We start from the raw sequence: 22,799 nt of genomic DNA on the forward strand, positions 1-22,799 counted from the left end.
TGTAATCAAACATCCATAAACAAAGCAAGTCAGGACTCATTTGACCAAAAAGTTGACACCACCAGCAGGGTTTTCATGAATGTTTTCTGGAATAAAGAAACATATTCTGGGGAAGCCTAGAACTGCCTCAAACAAATAGAAACTGAAGACCTAAAAACTGTATAGTTACCTGTGTGACTGATCAATCCCAGTGCCCCAACATCACAATTTAATCAAATTACACAAATCTGTCCCAAATTCTACTGATCCAAATGGATTAGAACAGAAAAGGATGGTGGTTCTAGATCACTCTCAGGGGTTCAAGATTTCAAATATTTCCACAAATTCTTTGGCACTGGTTAGAGAGTGAGTGCAAGAGGATTTCCATCTCCCATCACAATCCATGACTGAAAGTTGGCTCATTCTTTACAGAATTAGGCAAGCCAACTAAAGAAAACTACCCTGAAAAGAACTAACTGCATATAACTATTACAGTATTATATAAACTATGTCTACACTAGACTCTAATTGTCTTATATTGAATTTACTTTGCATTGCCCAATTCCAATAGGAAACTAAAATTAATTTAATACTTAAAAATGGTTCTCCTGTATAGCTCACTAATCAGAGTTCCAAAACTGGTAAAAATAATCCACCAATTTGTTGCTTGTATGAATGTCACTTGGTCCTCAAAAATAAGGCTGAGATTACTGTATTGTATTACTTACACGTCCAGTCTTCCTGTAGTAAGAGAGAGTACTGACAGAAAGGAAGTTCAGCAACAGCAAATATATTTTAAACCTTGTTAAATGCTTGACTGTCATCATGTTTGTGGTTTTCAGTTCCACAACATATTAGTTCCTGTTTTTCCCTTATGCAGTTAATAAAAATACATTTTTACCTCAGATAATATGATGGGAAAAAAAACCATGAATTAATTACTTTGAGAATGGAATTATCCTGTCTAGTATTTTTGGTATCATAACCTTCCAGTAAACAGCGACGAGTGGTATTTCCTGATCCAGCAAACTCTGCAAGGTTTAGGTCTGCAAAGCCCAGCTATTAAGAAAGAATGAAGAGTTAGATATCATAGTATAATCCAGGGCCACTTACTCTATGCACAATAATTAGTATTCATTATTAGCCTTTAATCACACTTGAATTAGAATGACTGCTTCATGCAGAAGGGATGGACTAAAAAAAATAATTAAAAAAAAAGGAAGTTACATTAGAAAAGAAAAGAAAAAATGTCTACAAAATCTTGTAAATAGTTAGAATTGATACTGTTTAATATGATTAAATGCCAAATGCTGCTCAGCTGTACTCTTAGTTTCAACTTACATCTAAAAAAACCCTAGGAAGGCTTTCTAAATATTGAGAATCCCATACACACAAAAAATATAGAAGTAAAGACTTCCATCATTCTTGAGAGGCAAAGAAAAACGAACTTCAAGAGAGGTGGGGGGAGATTTAAGTATGTCCAAGCTACCTCTACAAATAGATGAGCTGGAAGATCATGTTGGGTATCAGAATGATAGGTATTCTAGCCTATTATTAAGCTAAAATATGTAAAGAGCATAAGAGAGCAAGAAGGAAGTGTCAGTTTATAGAACAGATCATGTCTATTTACCTTTGCGTATGCCTTTCCACCTTTTAACTCCTGCAAAAAGAAACATACACTAGTAACTAAACAAGTCATAAAAATTTAAAATATTGTCTTTTTGAAGGAACCCAACATGTACACATATTTTAAGAGATATCTGAACACAATATTGCCATAGTATTACTCTATTATATTGCTAATTGTAACAGGAAGAGACCCTGCAAGCTTCTCCAAGCTTCTTCTCAGGCCTACCCAAGGATCCCATCAGGAAGCCAAGAGATCACCAGGAGGGGAGGAGAGAAGTAAACTGCAGAAGCCTAATCTCTCCCATCCAAGTGGTGAAGGAGTGTGCATAACCCCCATCACTATGGGGCCCACCAACTACATACCCTGGTTTGTGAAATAAGCATTTTTGCAAAAAAACAAATTTCAAACACCTACCCCTGAATGTTGAGGAACCAGCTGGTAATTAAATAAAAATTCAAAAGTCCTCCAATTTATTTTCTAATGCAACAAAAAAAAATCCCTGCTGCCTTCACAAAGTCACCTCAGGAGAGACAGACAGCTGTTCAATGCTACAGCACCAGTTTGTTTCTGCTGCTAGGGGTAAGGCGTGCAGGAGATGCACCTCTGGAGATCAGGAAAATCAAGCCTGTACATGGCACAAGTTCAGGGCCTCTAATGTTATGTCTACACTATAGCTGTGAATGAGTTTCCCAGCTCAGGTAGACAGACTTGTGGTAGTGGGACTTGAGCTAGCATGCTAAAAATGGGCTAAAAATGGCTGTGTGGATGCTGTGATTCTGGCAGAGACAGACTAATTACCCACCTGAGCCACTGGGCGTGAGCTTAGGAAGCCAGCCTGTGTCTTAACTGAAGCCAAAACATCCACACAGCTATTTTTAGCACAGTACCTTGAGCCCTGCTAATACAAGTCTGTCTATCCCAGATGGGAGGCAGTTTCCTAGCTCTAGTGTAGACATACTCTAAGCTTGCTGCTTCTTGCTCTGGATTTCTATACACTGCATCAGTCACAGATCAGGAAGAACTGGGCTTTTCCCAGGAAGAAAATGAAGCCAGTTGTTACTAGATGAAAGAATAAGCAATTTAAATATATTTCTGCTACTCGTCCTTGAATTTTTGACAAAAAAGTGAGGCATTACTGTTTCCTTATTCTAATCTTTTCAAAAGACTCTGAATTCCCACAGCAATAGAGAAGACCTGTTTGTGGGAGACTAGAGAGATGCAGTCACCTTGTTACAACTGACAAAGGAACAACTGAACACATTCAATGCACAGGCTCTTAAAAATTTCTGCTACTTTTAGTACCTTAATATAATTGAAGGTAAGTTTTATAACGTGAGAGAGTTTTATCCTTCTGTAACTACGCTGAAACTGCATCTGCATTGACCTACTTTGGTTATGTTACAACATAAATTATGAAAAAGTTATCCTGTTTGATAGCTATATAAAATACTATGAATGTTCCTTTTGAAATCATACAAATGCTTTGTGCTTCATATATTAACACCATACTTGAAAAAAATCATATAATGAAAGTAGCAACGTGCTTATGCTGCTCAAGTTGTGAGCCAGCAAAACCACTTAAAAAGAGAATGCTCAGGATGTTGCACATGGGAGGTGGTTCTTAGTTCAGAACTAATTTTAAAATTAATCATAGCTGGCTGTTATGCCATTTAGCTAGCATAAATTAAGTTCATGGTTACAGCTCCCTCAAATTACAATACAGTGACTCCTCGCTTAACATTATAATTATGTTCCTGGAAAATGTCACTTTAAGCGAAACAATATTAAGGAAATCCAATTTCCCCATAAGAATTAATGTAAAGGGGGGTGGAAGTTGGGTTCCAGGGACTTTTTTTTCCACCAGACAAAAGACTGTCGTGTGTGTGTGTATTTTATTTATTTATATAAAATACACACACAGTATAAGTTTTAAACAGACAATTTAATACTGGTACACAGCAATGATGATTGTGAAGCTTGGCTGAGGTGGTGAAGTCAGAGGGTGGGATATTTCTCAGGGGAATGCCTTACCGCTAAATGATGAACTAGCAATTGGCTGAGCCCTCAAGGGTTAACTCGTTAATGTAGCCTCACACTCTACAAGGCAGCACTAATGGAGGGAGGGAAGATGGCATGGCAGACAGAGACACACATCGTGTGTGTGTGTGTGTGTGTGTGTGTGTGTGTGTGTGTGTGTGTGTGTGTGTGTGTGTGTGTGTGTGTGTGTGAGAGAGAAATGCACATTACTCCTTTAAATACGCTGACCCCACTCTAAGTACACTGCCTTTTTAAGCTGATCAGCAAGCTGAGATGGCAGCTTCAGCCAGGAAGCTCCCTCCATCCTGAGGCCTGTCATGTGTGTCCCCCTGCTCTATGGAAGATGGGGTAAGCGGAGTGCAGGAGCAGGGGGGACACCCTGACATTAGCCCTCCTCTTCCCCCCTGCACAGCAAGCAGGAGGCTCCGGAGAGCAGCTCCAAAGCAGAGGGCAGGAGCAGCACATGGTAGTGTGGGGAGGGACAACTGAACTGCTGGCAATTGATAGCCCACTGGGCAGCTGCAGCATAGGGAACTTAAGGGAGCTGATAGGGGGGCTGCTGGTTCACCCTGGTTCCAAGCCCCCACCAGCTAGCTGCAACGGGCTGCTCTTCCTACAAGCAGTGGACAAAGCAGGCGGCTGCCAAACAACGTTATAAGGGAGCCTTGCACAACTTCAAACGAGTATGTTTTCTAATTGATCAGCAACATATTAATGTTAACTGGGACAACTTTTAGGCTACACTACTCGCCAGATCAACAGGTAGTGATCGATCTATCAGGGATCAATTTATCACCTGTAGTGTAGACGTGATAAATTGATCCCCAATCGCTCTCCCGTCAACTGCTGAACTCCAGCTCAGCGAGAGGCGCAGGCGAAGTCAATGGGGGAGCTGCAGCAATCAACCCTGTGCTGTGAGGATGCGAGGTAAGTCAAACTAAGATACACAACTTCAGCTACGCTATTCTTGTAGCTGAAGTTGTGTATCTTAGGTCGATTCCCCTCCTGTGTAGACCAGGCCTAAGTGAGGAGTTACTGTATGTGAACTAGAGTTAAGTAAGCAGATGATCAGATGACAAAATTATGTTTACTAATAACACTGCTCTACAGCCAAAATGCTTCTGAAATAAATGTAGTCCAACTTTACTAATTCTGGGTCACTGAGAATGAAATTGATGCTTAAAATTGTTGATTGGCTCTAGTTTTCAAGATATGCTATTGGGTCAGTATATACGACCCTTGACTTGGGAATGGCGGAGGATAAGTGAGTTATAAAGGGAAGGGATCTCAATTTAAACCAGAAATGACTAAAATACATCTTTGACTGGATCTATGAATAAATCTATGACTGGGTTTGGACAGTACTTGCTTTTTAGGCAAAACAGTGAATGATGCAATCTGAAGCTGGTATTGCATCATACATGATATGAATTGCATCACGTTATTCCTAGAAGTCATGGATGATGCAATCATAACGAAGCTTACATCATCACTCTGCTGAACAAATTGCCCTATATCAGCTCTAGAAATCATACAGTGTCTGCTCTCTTATTTGTCAGTGTTTGATTTTGCAAAGGGACACATTTCTGTTTAGCCAAAGTGAGCAGAGATGCCTGGTACTTGTGTGAACAGTGCAGATAACTTCTGCTATGTTTGTGGTGAAGTGACTTTTGCATCACAAAAGCACAGTATAACCACTATGGTTAAGAAAGCCTATCACCTTTCTTTTGGCTGCAAAATTGGAGATGAGGACAAGAGGTGGGCCCCATGCATATGCTGCAACACTTGTGCAACAAATCTTCGCCAGTGGTTGAACAGGAAAAGGGAATCTATGCCTTTTGCAGTGCCAATGATTTGGAGAGAGCCAACAGATCATCCCAGCAATTGTTACTTCTGCATGGTGCCTCCAGTTGGGAAAGGTGTGTCAAAGAAGAAAAAGTGGACTGTGCATTATCCAAACATTCCATCAGCTATACGCCCAGTACCCCACAGAGAAGGACTGCCGGTTCCTGATGCACCAGAATCATTCTGACTTGAGTCAGACGAGGAAGAGGATGAAACTTCTGGTCCTGAACCATCAATGTCACAGGACCCACATTTTCTCCCATCCTCCTCTGAACCACACCTCATAACACAAGGTGAACTGAATGACCTTGTCAGGGATTTGGAACTACCCAAGAGTAAGGCAGAGCTGTTGGGCTCCAGACTACAGCAGTGGAATCTCCTGGCAGGCTATCAGGGCAAATAGAGCCCATCAATGCTTGCCGACTATTGCTGGACAGTGACAAGAGATGCTCCATTTAATGAATACAAGAGACAAGCCAAGAAGCGCCGAGTAGACACTGAATAGGACTAAACTATGTACATAATAGTTTTTTGCCTTTTGTTTCATAATACATTTTATTTATATAATCCTTTTGCTGCTTTTTAAAGTGTTACATAAACAGAACAGGTGAAATATCATCATGTAAAGCAACCATAAACACAAGAAAAGACCTAGGTTCACAATTTATGATTAAAACTCTACTATCTACACAATATACATAGACATAAAATGTAAAAACTTAAATATCTTAGAAACAGTAGCCAATCAGTTGTTTTAATTGTCATATTTGAATTCAGCACATCAAAATATATAATAAATAGCACATTTTGTCTCTGAAGCAGACGACTTCTCAAAAATTGTAGACCAGTGTAATGAGTATTTTACATGGCTATAACTACAATTCAGTTTATAACGTCTGCTAGCTCTATAAAAATAGAGAGGACAGTAGCAAATGATCAGAGCTACTGTGGAAAAAAAAGTTAAGGGTCTAAAAGAGAAAAAAATGCTGTTTTTACCTTCCGTACAGATACTCTGCAGATGCAAGGATCCAGAATGCCTGTAGTGGCACTGGCACTCATTTTACACATAAATAAGAACTTCTTCTTCCAGTGAACAGAGTTTGCCTGCACGACCTCTCTGCAAAAAAGAGGAGGGGGAAAAAAAAAAAGGAGACAGCCATTATAAACGAACACCTAAAAAATGACACATGCAGTCAAAAACACAAAAGACCATTGGACAAATCTGAGTAAACATTGAGTTGAAGTGGCACAAACATGAATCACTTATCAAAAACTTGGTTTAAATGTCTGTATGTGATGAAAAATTAATTAATTAATTAATTTTTTAAAGGAAAGAGTCTAACCATGCTTAGTACTTTTGGTGTTTACTACAGCTCTTGTGATAGGCACAATGCAACATGCTGAGTGAAAAAAATTAACAACTAAGTTAATTTTCATAGAAAAAATGAAATAGATAAGCTGCATCTCAACCATGCAAGGGTACACAGACTTGACGCTAAGAAGAAAGATGATTGGACTAACTGTTAGGTCAGCAGTAAAGGAAAGGATTTTATTTAAATTAGTTCATTTACTGTGCCGAAAAGTGAAGAGTGAAAGCCAACTAGCTTAAGTTAGGCATAACACATGGAGGGATTGTACAAGCTTTCCCACACAGTTTGTGCAAGACTCATAATCTGGACATGCAACATCCCTGCCATTCCATTGAGGGCTTCAACATGACTGTTGGCTTCTAAAAACAACTCTTTCCATTTGGCAAAATGAAGACGTTATCAAAGCTCCATTCACTGAGACCTGAGCAGAATTTCAATCCTTATCTTACAGAGATAGAAGACAAGTGCATTCACCCACTGCACCACCTGAGAATCTTACACATTTTAAAAAAAAGGCAAAAACCATAAAATCACATAACACTTGTGTGTGTTTTTAAAGACTACTGAAATATGGCAAGTAGTTAAAGTTCTGTCCAAATCCTCCATTTAACCTCAAGACAAAACACAGCACAGGAAGAGGAAGGAGAAGCTTCCCTACACTCTCCAGTCAGTGTGAATCACTCCTGACATGGACAGGGGAAAATATAGTTTGTTCTAACCAAAACAGAGAATTACAATCATGAGCTTTCCCTCTAGGTACAATACCAGGGATTTCATGTCGGAGTGAACAGGAAGGATGCAGTCTTTCTAGCTCATCCTTTAGGAGATTTTTCCTCTCACTAGCAATTGCAGACCTGCCAAGTGTCAAGCACTGGGAATGACATTCCTGTCTACAGGCCCCATCTCATGCATCCAATAGGGACTAAATAGGGTTTTCTTTACCATTAGTCCTGACCACTGCAGGCCTATCTGGCTGCTTTCTTGTCTTTGTGACAACTCACAACCTTCATGGACTCCTTGACAGCATGGAAGTGATGGATGCCTCAGTGCGCTGTTCTCAGCAGAAGGCGGACAGGATGGTATCAGAGGCTGACGTAAATAGGAGAGTGGCTGAATAGGATAGGGGCAGATGGCCAATATGGAGGCTATTACGAGCACATGCAGAAGGGGAGAGGCTCCCTAAATTCCTCCATTAGACCCTACATACCGCCATCCACCCTGTATGACAACCCCAGGCTTCCTCTCATGAATCCCTCCCAATTCCCATCTGCCCAGCAATATCACCCTCCCCAGCTCTTCAAGCTGCAGCTCGCTTGCCTTCCCCCACAAACGTTCCCATTTCTGAGGGGTGTGGAGAATGAACTTCTACCTTCCCCAAACACCTGCTCCCCCTATATCCTATAGGAAGAATCAGTGGTTTGTCAATGATGAGAGACAACATACATGAAGCAGCACAGAACTTAGCATCTATACGAGTTCTTTACTTTCTGTAGCTGGATAAGAGATAACAGAAATTATCCGCCCCCCCCCTTCCCAAGAAGCTACAAAAGGCAAGAATATCCTCCATGTCAGAATTCTCAGGCTACTTTTTGGGGCTCAGGAACTTCAGGGGTGAGACAGGTAGGAGAGAAATAAACTGCTTTGAAACATTAGGTGCCCCTGCCAGGCTCTTACTTCCCTGCCCAGTTTGGCCTGATTTTGGGGGCAACAAGGTTTGTATGCGGCTTTCTGCAGATGCATATATCTGACAAGATGCTGTCTATCTGGGGCTTCTAACCACTACCTGTAACTGTAAACCTATAACCCACCCCTAACCCTGAAAGTGACCCCTTAACTGGAAGTGGAACCCTATACTCCACCCATAATCCTAATACTAAACTTAATCATAACTGTAACCCTATACCCTCCCTAACCCTCAAATTAACCCCTAATCATAACTACAACCCTATGCCCCATCTCCAACCCTAAAACTAACCCCTAATCATAACTGTAACCCTATACTCCATCCCTAACCCTAAAACTAACCTCTACCCATAACTGTAAGCCTATACCCTACTCCCTAACCCTAAAAGTAAGCCTTACCAATAACTGTAACCCTATACCCCACCACAGGGGGTGGGGTATAGGTGGATGAGGCTTTCCTTGCTAATTGGTCCCAGTTTTTCTTCACAGCCATTCCCAGAAGAGTCGGTGTATTACAGTCCTGGCACTTCAGGGGCTTTGAGTCTAATTTTTTGACAATTACACATCAGAACAAAAACAATGAAAAACAAACAAAAGGAACTGTGACCATTGTCTGTGGGGGAAGACAGATGACTGGGGAAAGGAACCTTCCAGAAAGACAGCAGCTGAGGAAAACATGCCAAAAATTCACATGCACTCTTGGCTCTGCTGCCTGATGGTTTTGTGTGAAAAGTAGGAGCAGCATATAATCTGATCTAGCGAGGTTGGAAACATTTCTATTATATTAAAGAATATTCAGAATAGACAAAGATGATACAATTGGAGCAGCAGGGACTGAAGACAGAGGAAGAGCACAGGCCAGATTTTGTTAAACAGATTTTTGTTCTGTTTTGCTTATGCTGATTTTCTTTAAGAGGATGAACAGGATAAGGAGCTACCTTAAAGTTCTATTATATTGCATGCCATCAAAAGAGGCTGTAAATAAGGCCCTACTTAATTTGCAATATTGCGCAATATTAGGCTCCCATTGCAATTCTGACAGCGAGCCCGGACTTTCAGCCCCGAGTGGCCGACAGCAGAAAACTGCAGAAAAGAAACAATGGACTTTAGTTAAGCATTATTTTAATAGATTCAAACTTGGGCAATAACAGTGCCCAACAGAACCTGTCTTCACATCAAATATGAAAATTCAGATGGATTATTATTTTTGTTTATAATTTTATAGCTAAGGCCCTATTTGAATCGTGGGATAATTGTCCTAGAATTGCAGCAGAGTTTGCAGACAAGCCATGGAAAAGTTATAATGGACCTTATTACTGAAAAAAAATCTGAATTTTCATATTTGATGTGAAGACAGGTTCAGTTGGGCACTGTTATGGCCTAAGTTTGAGTCTATTAAAATAATGCTTAACTAGTCTGCTTTTACTTTCTGGGATATTTCAGATTGTGGAGCAACACCTCCATTGGTTTGGCTAGGCAAGACTGTTTGAATAACCTGAACAGCTGTCTGGGCTCAAGGGATAGCATATTTTGAATCCACGTAAGCATTTTCACTGCATCTTTTCCTCCTTTCATATTCTTTAATTAGTACTTTAACAGGTAATGCGCAAACGATGGGAAATTCTTATGCTGCTATCCTGTAGGGTCTTTTCTGAAGCCCTAATGATTGTATTTAATGCCTCACCTTTGCCTACTGCAGGTGCAGTGCTAAGGTAACTACTGCTTTAAGACTTGACACAATATTGGCACTAAAGAGAGAATTCAGCAGCCATATATAAATACAGGATTCCTTTCTTACCCCTGTTTTCTTGTGGAAAGTCTTAGGGTATGTCTATACTACCCGCCAGATCGGTGGGTAGTGTTTGATGTATTGGGGATCGATTTATCGCATCTTGTTCTGGATGCAATAAATCTATCTGCTAATCAATGCCCATACTCCACCTCAGCAGAAGGAGTAAGCAGCGTCGGCAGGGGAGCTGCGCCAGTCAACTTGCCGCCGTGAGGACGGCCTGGTAAGTCGAACTAAGATTATTTGTGTAGCTGAAGTTGAAGTGAGTAGCTGAAGTTGCGTATCTTAGGCCATGTCTACATCTAAAATTTTGCAGCGCTGGTTGTTACAGCTGTATTAGTACAGCTGTATAGGGCCAGCGCTGCAGAGTGGCCACACTTACAGCAACCAGCGCTGCAAGTGGTATTAGATGTGGCCACACTGCAGCGCTGTTGGGCGGCTTCAAGGGGGGTTCAGGGAACGCGAGAGCAAACCGGGAAAGGAGACCAGCTTCGCCGCGGTTTGCTCTCGCGTTCCCCGAACCACCCTGCAAACCGCAGGGAAGGAGACCTGCTTGTTCGGGGAACGCGAGAGCAAACCGCGGCGAAGCTGGTCTCCTTTCCCGGTTTGCTCTCGCGTTCCCCGAACCACCCTGCAAACCGTAGGGAAGGAGACCTGCTTGTTCGGGGAACGCGAGAGCAAACCAGGGAAGGAGACCAGCTTCCCCGCGGTTTGCTCTCGCGTTCCCCGAACCACCCTGCTTGCTCGGGGGTTCGGGGAACTAGAGAGCAAGCCGGGGAAGGAGACCAGTTTCGCCGCGGTTTGCTCTCGCGTTCCCCGAACCACCCTGCAAACCGTAGGGAAGGAGACCTGCTTGTTCGGGAACGCGATAGCAAACCGGGGAAGGAGACCAGCTTCGCCGCGGTTTGCTCTCGCGTTCCCGGAACCACCCAGCAAACCTCAGGGAAGGAGACCTGCTTGCTCGGGGTTCGGGGAACGCGAGAGCAAGCTGGGGAAGGAGACCAGTTTGATTACCAGAGGCTTCCTCATGTATGCTGGGATACCTGCTTATTCCGCGGAGGTCAAGAAAAGCGCTGGTAAGTGTCTATACTTGATTACACTACACCCGAGACAAAACGGGAGTACGGCCAGCGCTGCAAACAGGGAGTTGCAGCGCTGGTGGTGCCCTGCAGATGTGTACACCTCCTAAGTTGCAGCGCTGTAACTCCCTCACCAGCGCTGCAACTTTCTGATGTAGACAAGCCCTTAGTTTGAACCCCCCCGCTAGTGTAGCCCAGGCCTTAGATGTTCCTGTACATAAGGACCTTATGAATTATCCCATCCTGATCTCTACTTCCCCAAACTTTGGTGGCTTTGTGGAAGGGTGTGCAGGATGTATCTAATAGTACTGTCATCTTTGGCAAGCTATTTTCCAAAACATGCAGTAACGATTTATTAAAAGCCAGAGGTAGCTTACAAGTACTGAAAATGATGGAATCATGTAACTGCACAGATAAACAGTTCATTCTGATACCGAACTCTTTAATTTACGTTAAAGGGAATTTACAAGTCTCTCTAAATAGTAATGAGCATATGGATGAAGTCACAAAGAAAAGCACAAAATAAATATTGTAGGATGAGACAGTCATTTATTTTAATAGAAATATATTATTAAAATACAAAAACAAAGCCAGGAGGCATGGCACTGATTACCTTTGTGACCATTTGTTCAATCAAGTCATCTATTCCTAATCACAAAGAGAAGAGGGGGATAATTCTAGGGTGATAATCCTTGTGTTGAAATATGTTGTAAATGTTCATCTCATGTTATTTAAATCTATTTGAATAGTTTAGTTTTTGAAAAGACAAATAAGACTTCATCTATTTTAACTGCTCTTCTTTTAAGTAGCAAGATAATATTCTTCCATTGTTGGATTTGAATGGTTCTTAATCCAAGTGTTCCACATGCAAATTTTAGGTATACTGAGTCCCCAGAGAAAATTCATACAAGGTATGTTTTAATATTTGTGATTTTTCTGCAGACAAATTATCAGTACTCAAGCAAACAAGTGAATAAACTATTATAAACGTGAACTTTTAAGAACCACATCACAATTTCTGAAATTTCCTATTTCATGTGCAAAGTTTTCCCCACCACACACACAAAAAATATTGATTGGTTGCTATGGATATGAACTCAGATGACTATTTGGCAACTATGACTGTGCTAATGGACACACGGGTGAAAGCCTTCTGTTATGAGTCAGTTTCCTATGAGCCTCATTGCATCATTTCACCACGTAAAAAACAAACAAAGACAGTTGTTAATGCTTGACAAATCAAACATTTTTGCAACTAACATTATAATGTTAAAAGAAGATGAACACTGGGAGTAGGAGTAAACTAAGAATGATGCAAGGTAACAATCAATATCAAACTTCGCATCAGTTTATTTGCAAGTTAACATGGCATAAGTTATGATCCTTCCTGTAGTAAATAAATTATAGGATATTTGGTGATTTGCTGACACTCATGTGGCATTAAGCCTCAAACATAGGACTAACTATAAATACAGCTCTTCCCCAGGCCAGCTTTGTATGTCTGATACAGACCGGGGGTATTTTTTCGTATTGGGGATTCTGTAGTAGACAGGCCTTTCATCAGCTGAATGCCACTTAGGCCTGGCTTACACTACAGAGTTAGGTCAATGTAAGTCGCCTTGCATCAACCTATTTCTACATATGTCTACACTCAGATTTGTCTCTGGCAGACCTCAGTGCCTCATTACAGCAACACAGAGTGTAAACACTGAGCTTTGTCAACCTCAACAGTCGTGAGCAGCTGTTTCACAATGCCCCATTCCCTACGAAAGTGACTGCTCTGGTCACAATTGTAAATTCCACTGCCATGGGTCACCTTTTAAAGCTTCCCATATGTTTTTGAAATGCCTCTTCCTGATTGCCCACTTTGGCGAGCATAACTTACACACAACCAAGGTGAGCTGCTAACTGCCCAACTGAGCATGCCAACTCCATGCACTGGTGGGCTCCTGTCTGGAGAAAACAGGAGGTATTGGATCTCCTGGGCCTGTGGGGAGAAGAGGCTGTGCAAGCAAAGCTACAGACGAGCTGTGGAAACATGGACATCTATAAAAAGATTGCATGAGGGATGCAGGTAAAGGGGTATGACTGGGATCAGCAGCAGTGCCATGTGAAAGCAAAGGAACTGTGGCAGGCATACCACAAGCCCAGAGAAGCCAACAATCAACCTGGTGCTGAGCTGCAGACCTGCCACCTTAACAACAAGCTACATGCTATACTTGGCAGAGATCCCACCAGCACCTTGCAAACCACCATAGATACCTCAGAGAAACCCAAGACAGAGACCCCCTCCCCACCCCACACACACAGTCAAGAGGAGGAGGAGGAAGATGTGGCAGGAGCGGGGCTACCAGCTATACCATAAACCAGAACCTGTTTGAGACTCCATCACAGTCTAGCCAGTCCTGCCAGCCAAGCATGTACAAGCCCAATGAAGGGAAAGGGACTTTGGGTAAGCATATGCATGGATTTTTCCTTACACTGTTTAAATTGAAAGATGGCATCTGGTCCATCCTTAAGGTATCATGAGGTGTCAAGAGACAGCAGAACAAAAAAAACCAGGAGATAGAATTTGGTATCTGCAGGATTATGGGAGAAAAGTGGGGAGGCAGCATCCAGAGCAGTTAATGTACATAGAGATGTCCCTTTTCTCCTTCTGAGAGATCTTGATGAAACGTTCATCGAGATACTCTGCAATCCTTTCCTGAATGTTTCTAGGGATGGCTGCCTTATTTCTTCCTCCAGGGTAGAACTGGACTGGAAGAGGCAGGACTGGAAGAGGCAGGACTGGAGGAGAGGAGGCAGAAGGGTCAAGGATAGTGGGAACTAGCAGAAGGGTTTGCTCCTCTCCAGAGCCTGGAATAATTCTCTAGTAGGCACAGACTCAAGATTCCCTGAGTCTCACCATTCCATAGATGTCAACAAATAACTGAAATCAATAGTATAGTGCATCTCATCCTGCTCTACTGCTGGTCCATATAGAATATAACAATCTAGGACTGCTAGCTCAAGTGGATTTAAAGGTTTCTATCCTGCTGGATGTCAATATGATGCCACATGATTACATTTTTTGTTTGCATTTTAAAAGATGTAGGAAATTGCACACAAAAAAGCTACATTAAAATATTATTAAATGCCAGAATTAAAATGGCCTGTGCAACCTTCATCCAGCCCTTTTGTGCATAAGTATTATGATAGCCTTTAATTATATGATAACATACTATTTTTTCTATTCAGTGTAGCAGATGGACCTACTCTGGAGATAAACCAGGGTTATGCAGTGAAGAAGACTGTTGTCTGTAGGACTCCTGCTTCATTTGTTGCAGAAATTGGAGGATGTGTTGTCAAGTGAAAGGAGGACTTGAGGTTACAGCAGGGGTAGGCAACCTATGGCACGTGTGCCAAAGGGGACGTGAGCTGATTTTCAGAGGCACTCACATTGCCCAGGTCCTGGCCACCGGTCCAGGGAGCTCTGCATTTTAATTTAATTTTAAATGAAGCTTCTTAAACATTTTTAAAACCTTATTTACTTTACATACAACAATAGTTTAGTTATATATTATAGACTTACAGAAAGAGACCTTCTAAAAATGTTAAAATGTATTGCTGGCATGTGAAACCTTAAATTAGAGTGAATAAATGCAGACTCAGCACACCATTTCTGAAAGGTTGCTGACCCCTGGGTTACAGCAATTGAATGCTGCCCTGAAGAACTGGATTCTATTCCTGCTTCTGCCACCATGCAGACACTTTGTTAAGTTGATGTAATTCTCCCCCTGAGTGACGTAAGTTACCTCAACTTAAGTGGTAGGGTAGACAAGCACTAAGTCTTCACTAATGTACATATAGTACAGTTAGTCCTGGGGGAATTCTGCGCCACAGCGCAATGCAGAAATTAATGTTGCGTGCACAGAATTTCCTTTCTCACACAGAAATGGGTTGGAGTGCTGCTGGCCACCACTAGGGGCCACTGGACCCAGAAGAGCCTAGCTTGCACGTAGAAGACACTACAGGGGCAGGAGCTAGAGGGTTCCTGGAAGCTGCAGTTCCCCACATGCCCTGAGGGAAGGAGACAGTTGCATGCAGAAAACTCCACACAAGCCTGGGACCCAGCATCAGGCTGTTTCTCCCTATGGATCCCTGGATGGGAAGGGGATGGGTGGGTGTCTGGGCTCTGGAGGATGAGGGGGTGCAGGTGTATTGGCTGGAGGGAGAACCAGGTGTCTGGGCTCTGGGGGGAGGGGTTGTGAGCGACTGGCCCCTCAGCTGGGCTCTGGGGAGAAGAGGGCAGAGAAAATAGGAACTGGGTTGTCAGAGGGATTTCTTTAACTCTCTGCTCCTGGGGGGCAGGGGCTTATAACACATATACATAGGGGCAGCGAGTTGTATGGGCCGATGGTGCCCGGGCTCCAGCAATATTCAGGGCCCAGCTCCACCAATGTTTGGGGCTGGGACTTTCCCCTGGCCCCGCCTGCCACCCCCACATGCCTCCCCCCGAGCTCCCACACACTTCCCTCAGGTCCTGGAGCATCCCTGCCTTTCCCCTGCAGCTCCATGCCGACTCCGCTCCTGGCATCAACTGCCGCCGCAGGGTCCTAGTGCCCCTATCCACTAGTGGCAGGGCAGGTTGCCCTTACCCTGCCCTTCTGCCTCAGACCCTTCCCTTTTCCGGAAAGACCTTCCACCAACACAGAGCCCCCTCCCCCACCTGCAAGCATCACTCCTGCCCCACACTGGGCAAGGGGCAGCAGCAGGGGAGGAGGCCACACGATGGCAGCCTCCCCCTCCCCCCACACGGAAGGTGAGGGGGCTTCCTGGACCTGAGAGGGGCCCTAGGAGCACATACAGTGACAGTGGTGTGGGGTGAGTGTGCTGCCGAGGGAAGAGGGGGGCCCTTCCCCCAGAGCTCCTGCTGCTGGCAGGGAGAGGGCTGGGGGGAATCCTCCTCTCTGGCCCCAGCCCCAGGGCAGCCTGCCTGCACCCCAAACTCATCCCCAGCCTTGCCTCACCCCAGAGCCCACACCCCCAGCCACAGCCCTCACCTCCCCACACCCCAACTGCCCGAACCCTCTGCCTCCTCCCAGAGCCCAAATCCCTCATCCCCAGCCCCACCCTACAGCTCTCTGCACCCCCTCCCTCTGCGCCCCCTCCTGCCCACAGGCTCCCTCAGAGCCTGCACCCCCTCCTTCTGCACCCCCGAACTCCCTCCCAGAGCCTGCACCCCTCACCCCCTCCTGCACCCCCAGAGACTGCACCCAGCACCCAAACTCCCTCTCAGAGCCCAACCTCTCACCCCTTCAGCACTCAGACTCCCTACCAGAGCCTGCACTCCAGACCTCCTCCCACCCTCACCCAAACTGCCTCCCAGAGCCTTAGGCAGGTGGGGGAGAGTGGAGTTTGGGGGAAGGAGGCAGGTTCTGGGCACCACAAAAATTTCTATAAACCCCTCACCCCTGCATATACATTGTATTTTATGGCCACATTTTGTCAGCATATCATGCTATCTTAAGATGTTGATGTATATTTAGCTCTTTTGTGATCTCATGTTTGAAGAATAAGTGTTGGGAAGGAAGTGAAAGACATTTACAAAGCTGTTTTACAGTTCTGAATAAGACTGTTCTTAAAAGGGAAGATTTCCAAAGACAGATGGCAGTTAAGAACCCAGCTCCTAGTCAGTGGGAATGGAGCACCTAACCCCATTATGTATCTCCCCAAACAATTACGTTACCAGACATTGGGTTAACACTTACAATATTTTGGAAAAATTTTGTATGTGTGTGTCATAAATTAACCGTATTGTCTGCTATGCACCCATTTTTAAATCATTCTCTGAAACATTTAACATTTCCCTTAAAATGCTATAAAGTTAACTACTTTGAGCACACAATTACCAACTCTTAAAAAAAATACTAGTGCAGTTTGCATTTTATCACATTAAACAACAGAAAGACAATGCTCACTTAAAAAATAAAGACTAAGCTAGTTTGCAAATTCTGCTGAACACTATAATGCCTTCATTTTATTGGTACTTGTCACTGTCAGAGACAGGATACTGAGCTAGGTGGGCCATTGGTCTGACCCAGTATGGAAGTTCTTATATTCTTATTGAAAAGATTTGAGTTCACTTAGGCCAGGTCCACACTACACCGTTAAATCGATTTAAACAGCGTTAAATCGATTTAACGCTGTAACCGTCCACACTACAAGGCACTTAAAATCGATTTTAAGACCCTTAAAATCGATTTCTGTACTCCAGCTAAACGAAAGGAGTAACCCTAAAATCGATTTTACAAAATCAATTTTGGGCTAGTGTGGACAGAAATCGAAGTTAATGGCCTCCGGGAGGTATCCCACAGTGCACCAGTGGCCGCTCTGGACAGGTAAAGGAACTCTACTTCACTGGCCAGGTACACAGGAAAAGCCCCGGGAACATTTGAATTGCATTTCCTGTTTGGCCAGCGTGGAGCTCTCAACAGCACAGGTAACAATGCAGTCTCCTGAGAATAGGAAAAGAGCTCCAGCGTGGAACACACAGGAGTTATTGGATCTGATCGCTGTATGGGGAGAAGATTCTGTGCTGTCAGAACTACGTTCCAGTAGACGAAATGAGAAAACTTTTGAAAAGATTTCTAATGCCATGAGGCAGAGAGGCCATAGCAGGGACTCGGTTCAGTGCAGAGTTAAAGTGAAGGAGCTCAGAAAAGCGTACCAGAAGACCAAAGCAGCAAATGGCAGATCCAGATCTGGGCCAAAAACATGCCGCTTCTACGCAGGGCTTCACGCAATTTTAGGTGGATGCGCCAGAACAAGCCCCCGCTCGTCTGTGGATTCAGAGGTAGGGGTAGTAATCTCAGCCACTGCTGATGATTCTGCAGATGGCGAAGATGTGGAGGAGGAAAAGGAGGACGAGATGGCAGAGACCACACAGCACTCCATTCTCCCCAACAGCCAGGAGCTTTTCCTCACCCAACCAGAATTACCATCGCAGCCCTCCCAAGCCACTTGCACAGACAATGAAGCCATGGAAGCGACCTCTGGTGAGTGTACTTTTTTTAAGTAAAAACCATAGTTTAAAAGCAAGCGTTTTTTAATGATTGATTTGCCATGAGGGCTTGCATGCAGTAGCTGGCATTAAAGTTACTGGAAAAGTCTGTTAACATGTCTGGGGATGGAGCGGAAATCCTCCGGACATCTCTATGAAGCACTCCTGGAGGTACCCCAATAGCCTTTGCAGAAGGTTTCTGGGCAGGGCAGCCTTATTCCATCCACCATGGTACGAAACTTTACCACGCCATGCCTGGAGCACGTAATCGGGTATCATTGCATGACAAAGCCTAGCTGCGTATGATCCCGGGGATTGCTGGCACTCAAGAAGCATAATTTCTTTTTCTCTGTCTGTTATCCTCAGAAGAGTGATATCGTTCATGGTCACCTGTTAAAAAGTAATGTAGTTTATTAAAGGGACAGATGACCATTCCTTCGTTTCTGCTTTCCTGCTCCTTTTAAAAAAACCTTTCCTAGCAGTTAGCCGTGATGGGGGAGGGTAAAACCCAGCACATTCCTACGGGGAGGTGTCTCTAATGGCGCTGACCTTTTTAGCATTTGGGCAGCAGGAATTATCGCTGCTAATTGCCAAGGGATGGGGGGGGGAGGTGGTAAGGTTTCAGTGACCTGCCATTACAGCTGACATGCAGAGTTGGGGGGGAAACCAATCACAATTTTCCTGTAGTGCTTAACCTTTCTGAGCCATAAGAAAAGAAAAGAAGCAAAAGATGTGCTTTTTAGCAGTTTGGCTGCCAAGCATGAATGTTACCTGGTAATAGCCAGTGGTACGGGGGAATAAAAGAGGTTGCACGGTTAACTGCCATTAGATGTATGCCTTACCATGTCTGCCAGCAAGCTGATTTGTAATCCCCGGACCTGCGTCTGTGTTGATCTCTGACACCACAGCCGCAAGCACTAAATACTAAAAGAATCCAAAGGCGATCTTGTAGTGAAGTGACATGTGCAACATACGGTGAATAGTGTAGTTCACTGTGAAAGAGTATAACCATTGTTCTGTGAAATGTATCTCTTATGGTCCTTCTATCACTCTTTCCACCCACTCATACAGCTGCACATTTTTCAAACCTCCCTACCCCACTCCGACGGATAGGTCAGATAAGGAGAATAAGGAAGAAGAGGACACGAGAGGAGATGTTCACAGAAATAATGGCAGTAACCCGCAGTGAAAGAGCTCATCTGGGGGAGTGGAAAGACGTGGTCGCAAAGTACAGGAACGCTGCCAGTGAACGTGAGGACAGGAGGGACGCTCGAGATGAGATGTGGCGGCAGGAAGATCAGAGGTGTAGGCAGGAAGATCAGCAGTGGCGGGCTGCAACGCTGGAGCTGTTGCGCGATCAAACTGACATCCTCCGAAGTCTGGTGGAAGAGCTGCGGGGTCACAGAGTGCCACTCCAGTCCATGTTTAACCTCCCTCAGTACTCACCATGTCCCATATCTTCCACACCCAGACGTGTAAGAACGCGTGGGGGAAGGCTTTCTGCACCTGCCCACTCCACCCCCGTGGACAGTCCAACCAAAAGGCTGTCATTACCTTGAAATGCCCTTAATGGCCTTTTTCTTCCCTCCTATACTCCTCCCAAACCACTCCCAGGGTACCTTTTCATTTCTTTTACTCTTCTTATAATGACATGCTATTCAAAGGCAGTGGGAGGGTGAGTTGGTTACAGGGAATGACTTTATTTCCATAAGGAAGCTGTTAGGGAAGGGTGGAGGGTAGCTTGCATGCAGCAGGAGTCAATAACTGGGGGTGGGGGAGGTTCATGAAGGGGAAAGAAACCCAGCAGTCAGACCGTACCCTGCCCATGATGAAACTCATTTTCAAGGTTTCCTTAATTGCCTTTTTCTTCCCTCCCTCCCATCCTCCTCCCAAGCCCCTACTTGTGTATTTTTAATTACATGCTTTTTAAAGCAAGAGGGTGGGTTGCTTACAGGGACTGACTTTTAATAAAGAATACAAGATTTTTAAAAGATAGTAACTTTATTTCCATAAGCAAGCTGTTAGGGAAGGTTGCAGGGTAGGTTGCTTGCAGCAGGAGTCAATACGGGGGGTGGAGGGGGCGGTTCAGGAAGGGGAAAGAAACACAGCAGTCACACCGTACCCTGGCCCATGATGAAACTCGTTTTCAAGGCTTCTCTGATGCGCACCGCTTCCTGGTGTGATCTTCTAATTGCCCTGGTGTCTGGCTGCGCGTAATCAGCGGCCAGTTGATTTGCCTCAGCCTCCCACCCCGCCATAAAGGTCTCCCCCTTACTCTCACAGAGATTGTGGAGCACACAGCAAGCAGCAATAACAAAGGGGACATTGGTTTGGCTGAGGTCTGAGCGAGTAAGTAAGCTTCTCCAGCGAGCTTTGAGACACCCAAATGCACATTCTACCACTATTCTGCACTTGCTCAGTCTGTAGTTGAATAGCTCCTGACCACTGTCCAGGCTGCCTGTGTATGGCTTCATGAGCTATGGCATCAAGGGGTAGGCTGGGTCCCCCAGGATAACTACAGGCATTTCAACATCCCCAACTGTAATTTTCTGGTCTGGGAAGTAAGTCCCTTGCTGCAGCCGTTTAAACAGAGTAGTGCTTCTGAAGACACGAGCGTCATGAACCCTTCCTGGCCATCCCACGTGGATGTTGGTGAAACGTCCCTTGTGATCCACCAGTGCTTGCAGCACCATTGAAAAGTACCCCTTGCGGTTTATGTACTGGGTGCCCTGGTGCTCCGGTGCCAAGATAGGGATATGGGTTCCATCTATGGCCCCCCCACAGTTAGGGAATCCCATTGCAGCAAAGCCATCCACTATGACCTGCACGTTTCCCAGAGTCACAACCTTTCGTAGCAGCAGCTTAATGATTGCATTGGCTACTTCCAGCACAGCAGCCTCCACAGTAGATTTGCCCACTCCAAATTGATTCCCGACTGACCGGTAGCTGTCTGGCGTTGCAAGCTTCAAGAGGGCTATTGCCACTCGCTTCTCCACTGTGAGGGCTGCTCTCATCCTGGTATTATGGCGTTTCAGGACAGGGGAAAGCAAATCACAAAGTTCAAAGAAAGTGCTCTTACGCATGCGAAAGTTCCGCAGCCACTGCGAATTGTCCCACACCTGCAAAACTATGCGGTCCCACCAGTCTGTGCTTGTTTCCCGGGCCCAAAATTGGCGAGCAATGGGTAGAACCTCCCCCATTACCATCAGGAGCTCCAAAGCGCAGGGGCTCGCGGTTTCGGAGAACTCAGGCTCCAGGTCCTCATCACTCTCGTCGCCGCGCTGCCGTTGCTGCAGCATCCTCTCCTGCATTTGCTGTTCATGGTTCAGCATAGCCAGCACGAGAATGCGTGAACTGTTTACAACGTCCACGATCAAGGTACTGATCAGACCAGGGTCCATGCTTGCTGTAAAATGGCGTTTGCTCACTTCACCCAGTAAAAAACGCGCGAAATGGCTGTCTGCTGCTTTCAGGAAGGGAGGGGGTGAGGCTGTACCCAGAACCACCCACAACAGTGATTTTTGCCCCATCAGGCACTGGGGTAGTAACCCATAATTCCTAGGGTCAGGGAACACTGCAGGAACTATGGGATAGGTACCCACAGTGCAACGCTCCTGAAATCGATGGACGCCTGGGACCATGGACGCACACCACCGACATAATGTGTCCTAGTGTGGAGCGTAAAATCGATTTTATAAACCCTGTTTTATAAAATCGATTTTACTAATATCAATTTTAAGCTGTAGTGTGGACGTACCCTTATACAGGAATAAAGCAATTCATTCCGGAGCCAATAGCACACACAGTCCCTAAATTGGCATAAAGGACTACTACAGAGGAATTCTATACCTTCCTCTACAAGTGCAGCAGCATCTTTGTGACGCATCCAACTCTGCCAGCCAAAATTTTAGAGACCCGCACTCTGGTTTCCTGTAATATGAGCACATAACTTACTATTCAGTACCATTTTAAAACCACGCTCCAAAGGAGGAAAAAAAAACCAACAACAACATCACCACATCACAGGATCAAGACCTAAGGCCCCTCACTCTGCAAACACTGAACTCACATATGAAAAGTTAAGAATATGTGTTTTCAGCATTGGGGTCTCACTTTGACATCACATAGTGATAAGTGCAAGGTAAAGGAAGGACAAGGCTTACAATATAGGCATCTGCTTGGCTGTAGTCTACTGTCTTTTAACATAAAGAGATTTCCCAGATGATATACATCAATTATAGAAAGTGACTAAGGCTATGTCTTCACTACAGAGACCATAGCAGCACCGCTTTGGTGCTGTCAGTATGCTGGCAAAACTCCACGGTGTGGAGGGTTTTTTCTGTCA

At 44.5% G+C, this 22,799-nt stretch overlaps 1 protein-coding gene across 5 annotated transcripts in view; it reads right to left on the reverse strand.

Moving 5' to 3' along the window:
* FAM102B (family with sequence similarity 102 member B) overlaps positions 1-22,799 on the reverse strand; it is a 46,355-nt gene that overhangs the window by 18,510 nt on the left and 5,046 nt on the right. For all 5 annotated transcript variants that reach the window (XM_030572796.1, XM_030572792.1, XM_030572795.1 and 2 more), the window contains exons 2-4: positions 6,488-6,608; positions 1,610-1,639; positions 922-1,038 (exon numbers count right to left, since the gene is read on the reverse strand). In XM_030572796.1, coding sequence (XP_030428656.1) covers positions 922-1,038; positions 1,610-1,639; positions 6,488-6,608 — 268 coding nt within the window. The remainder of the gene's footprint in view (positions 1-921; positions 1,039-1,609; positions 1,640-6,487; positions 6,609-22,799) is intronic.

Source organism: Gopherus evgoodei, chromosome 8 (assembly GCF_007399415.2).
Source record: "Gopherus evgoodei ecotype Sinaloan lineage chromosome 8, rGopEvg1_v1.p, whole genome shotgun sequence".
Lineage (NCBI taxonomy): Eukaryota > Metazoa > Chordata > Testudines > Testudinidae > Gopherus > Gopherus evgoodei.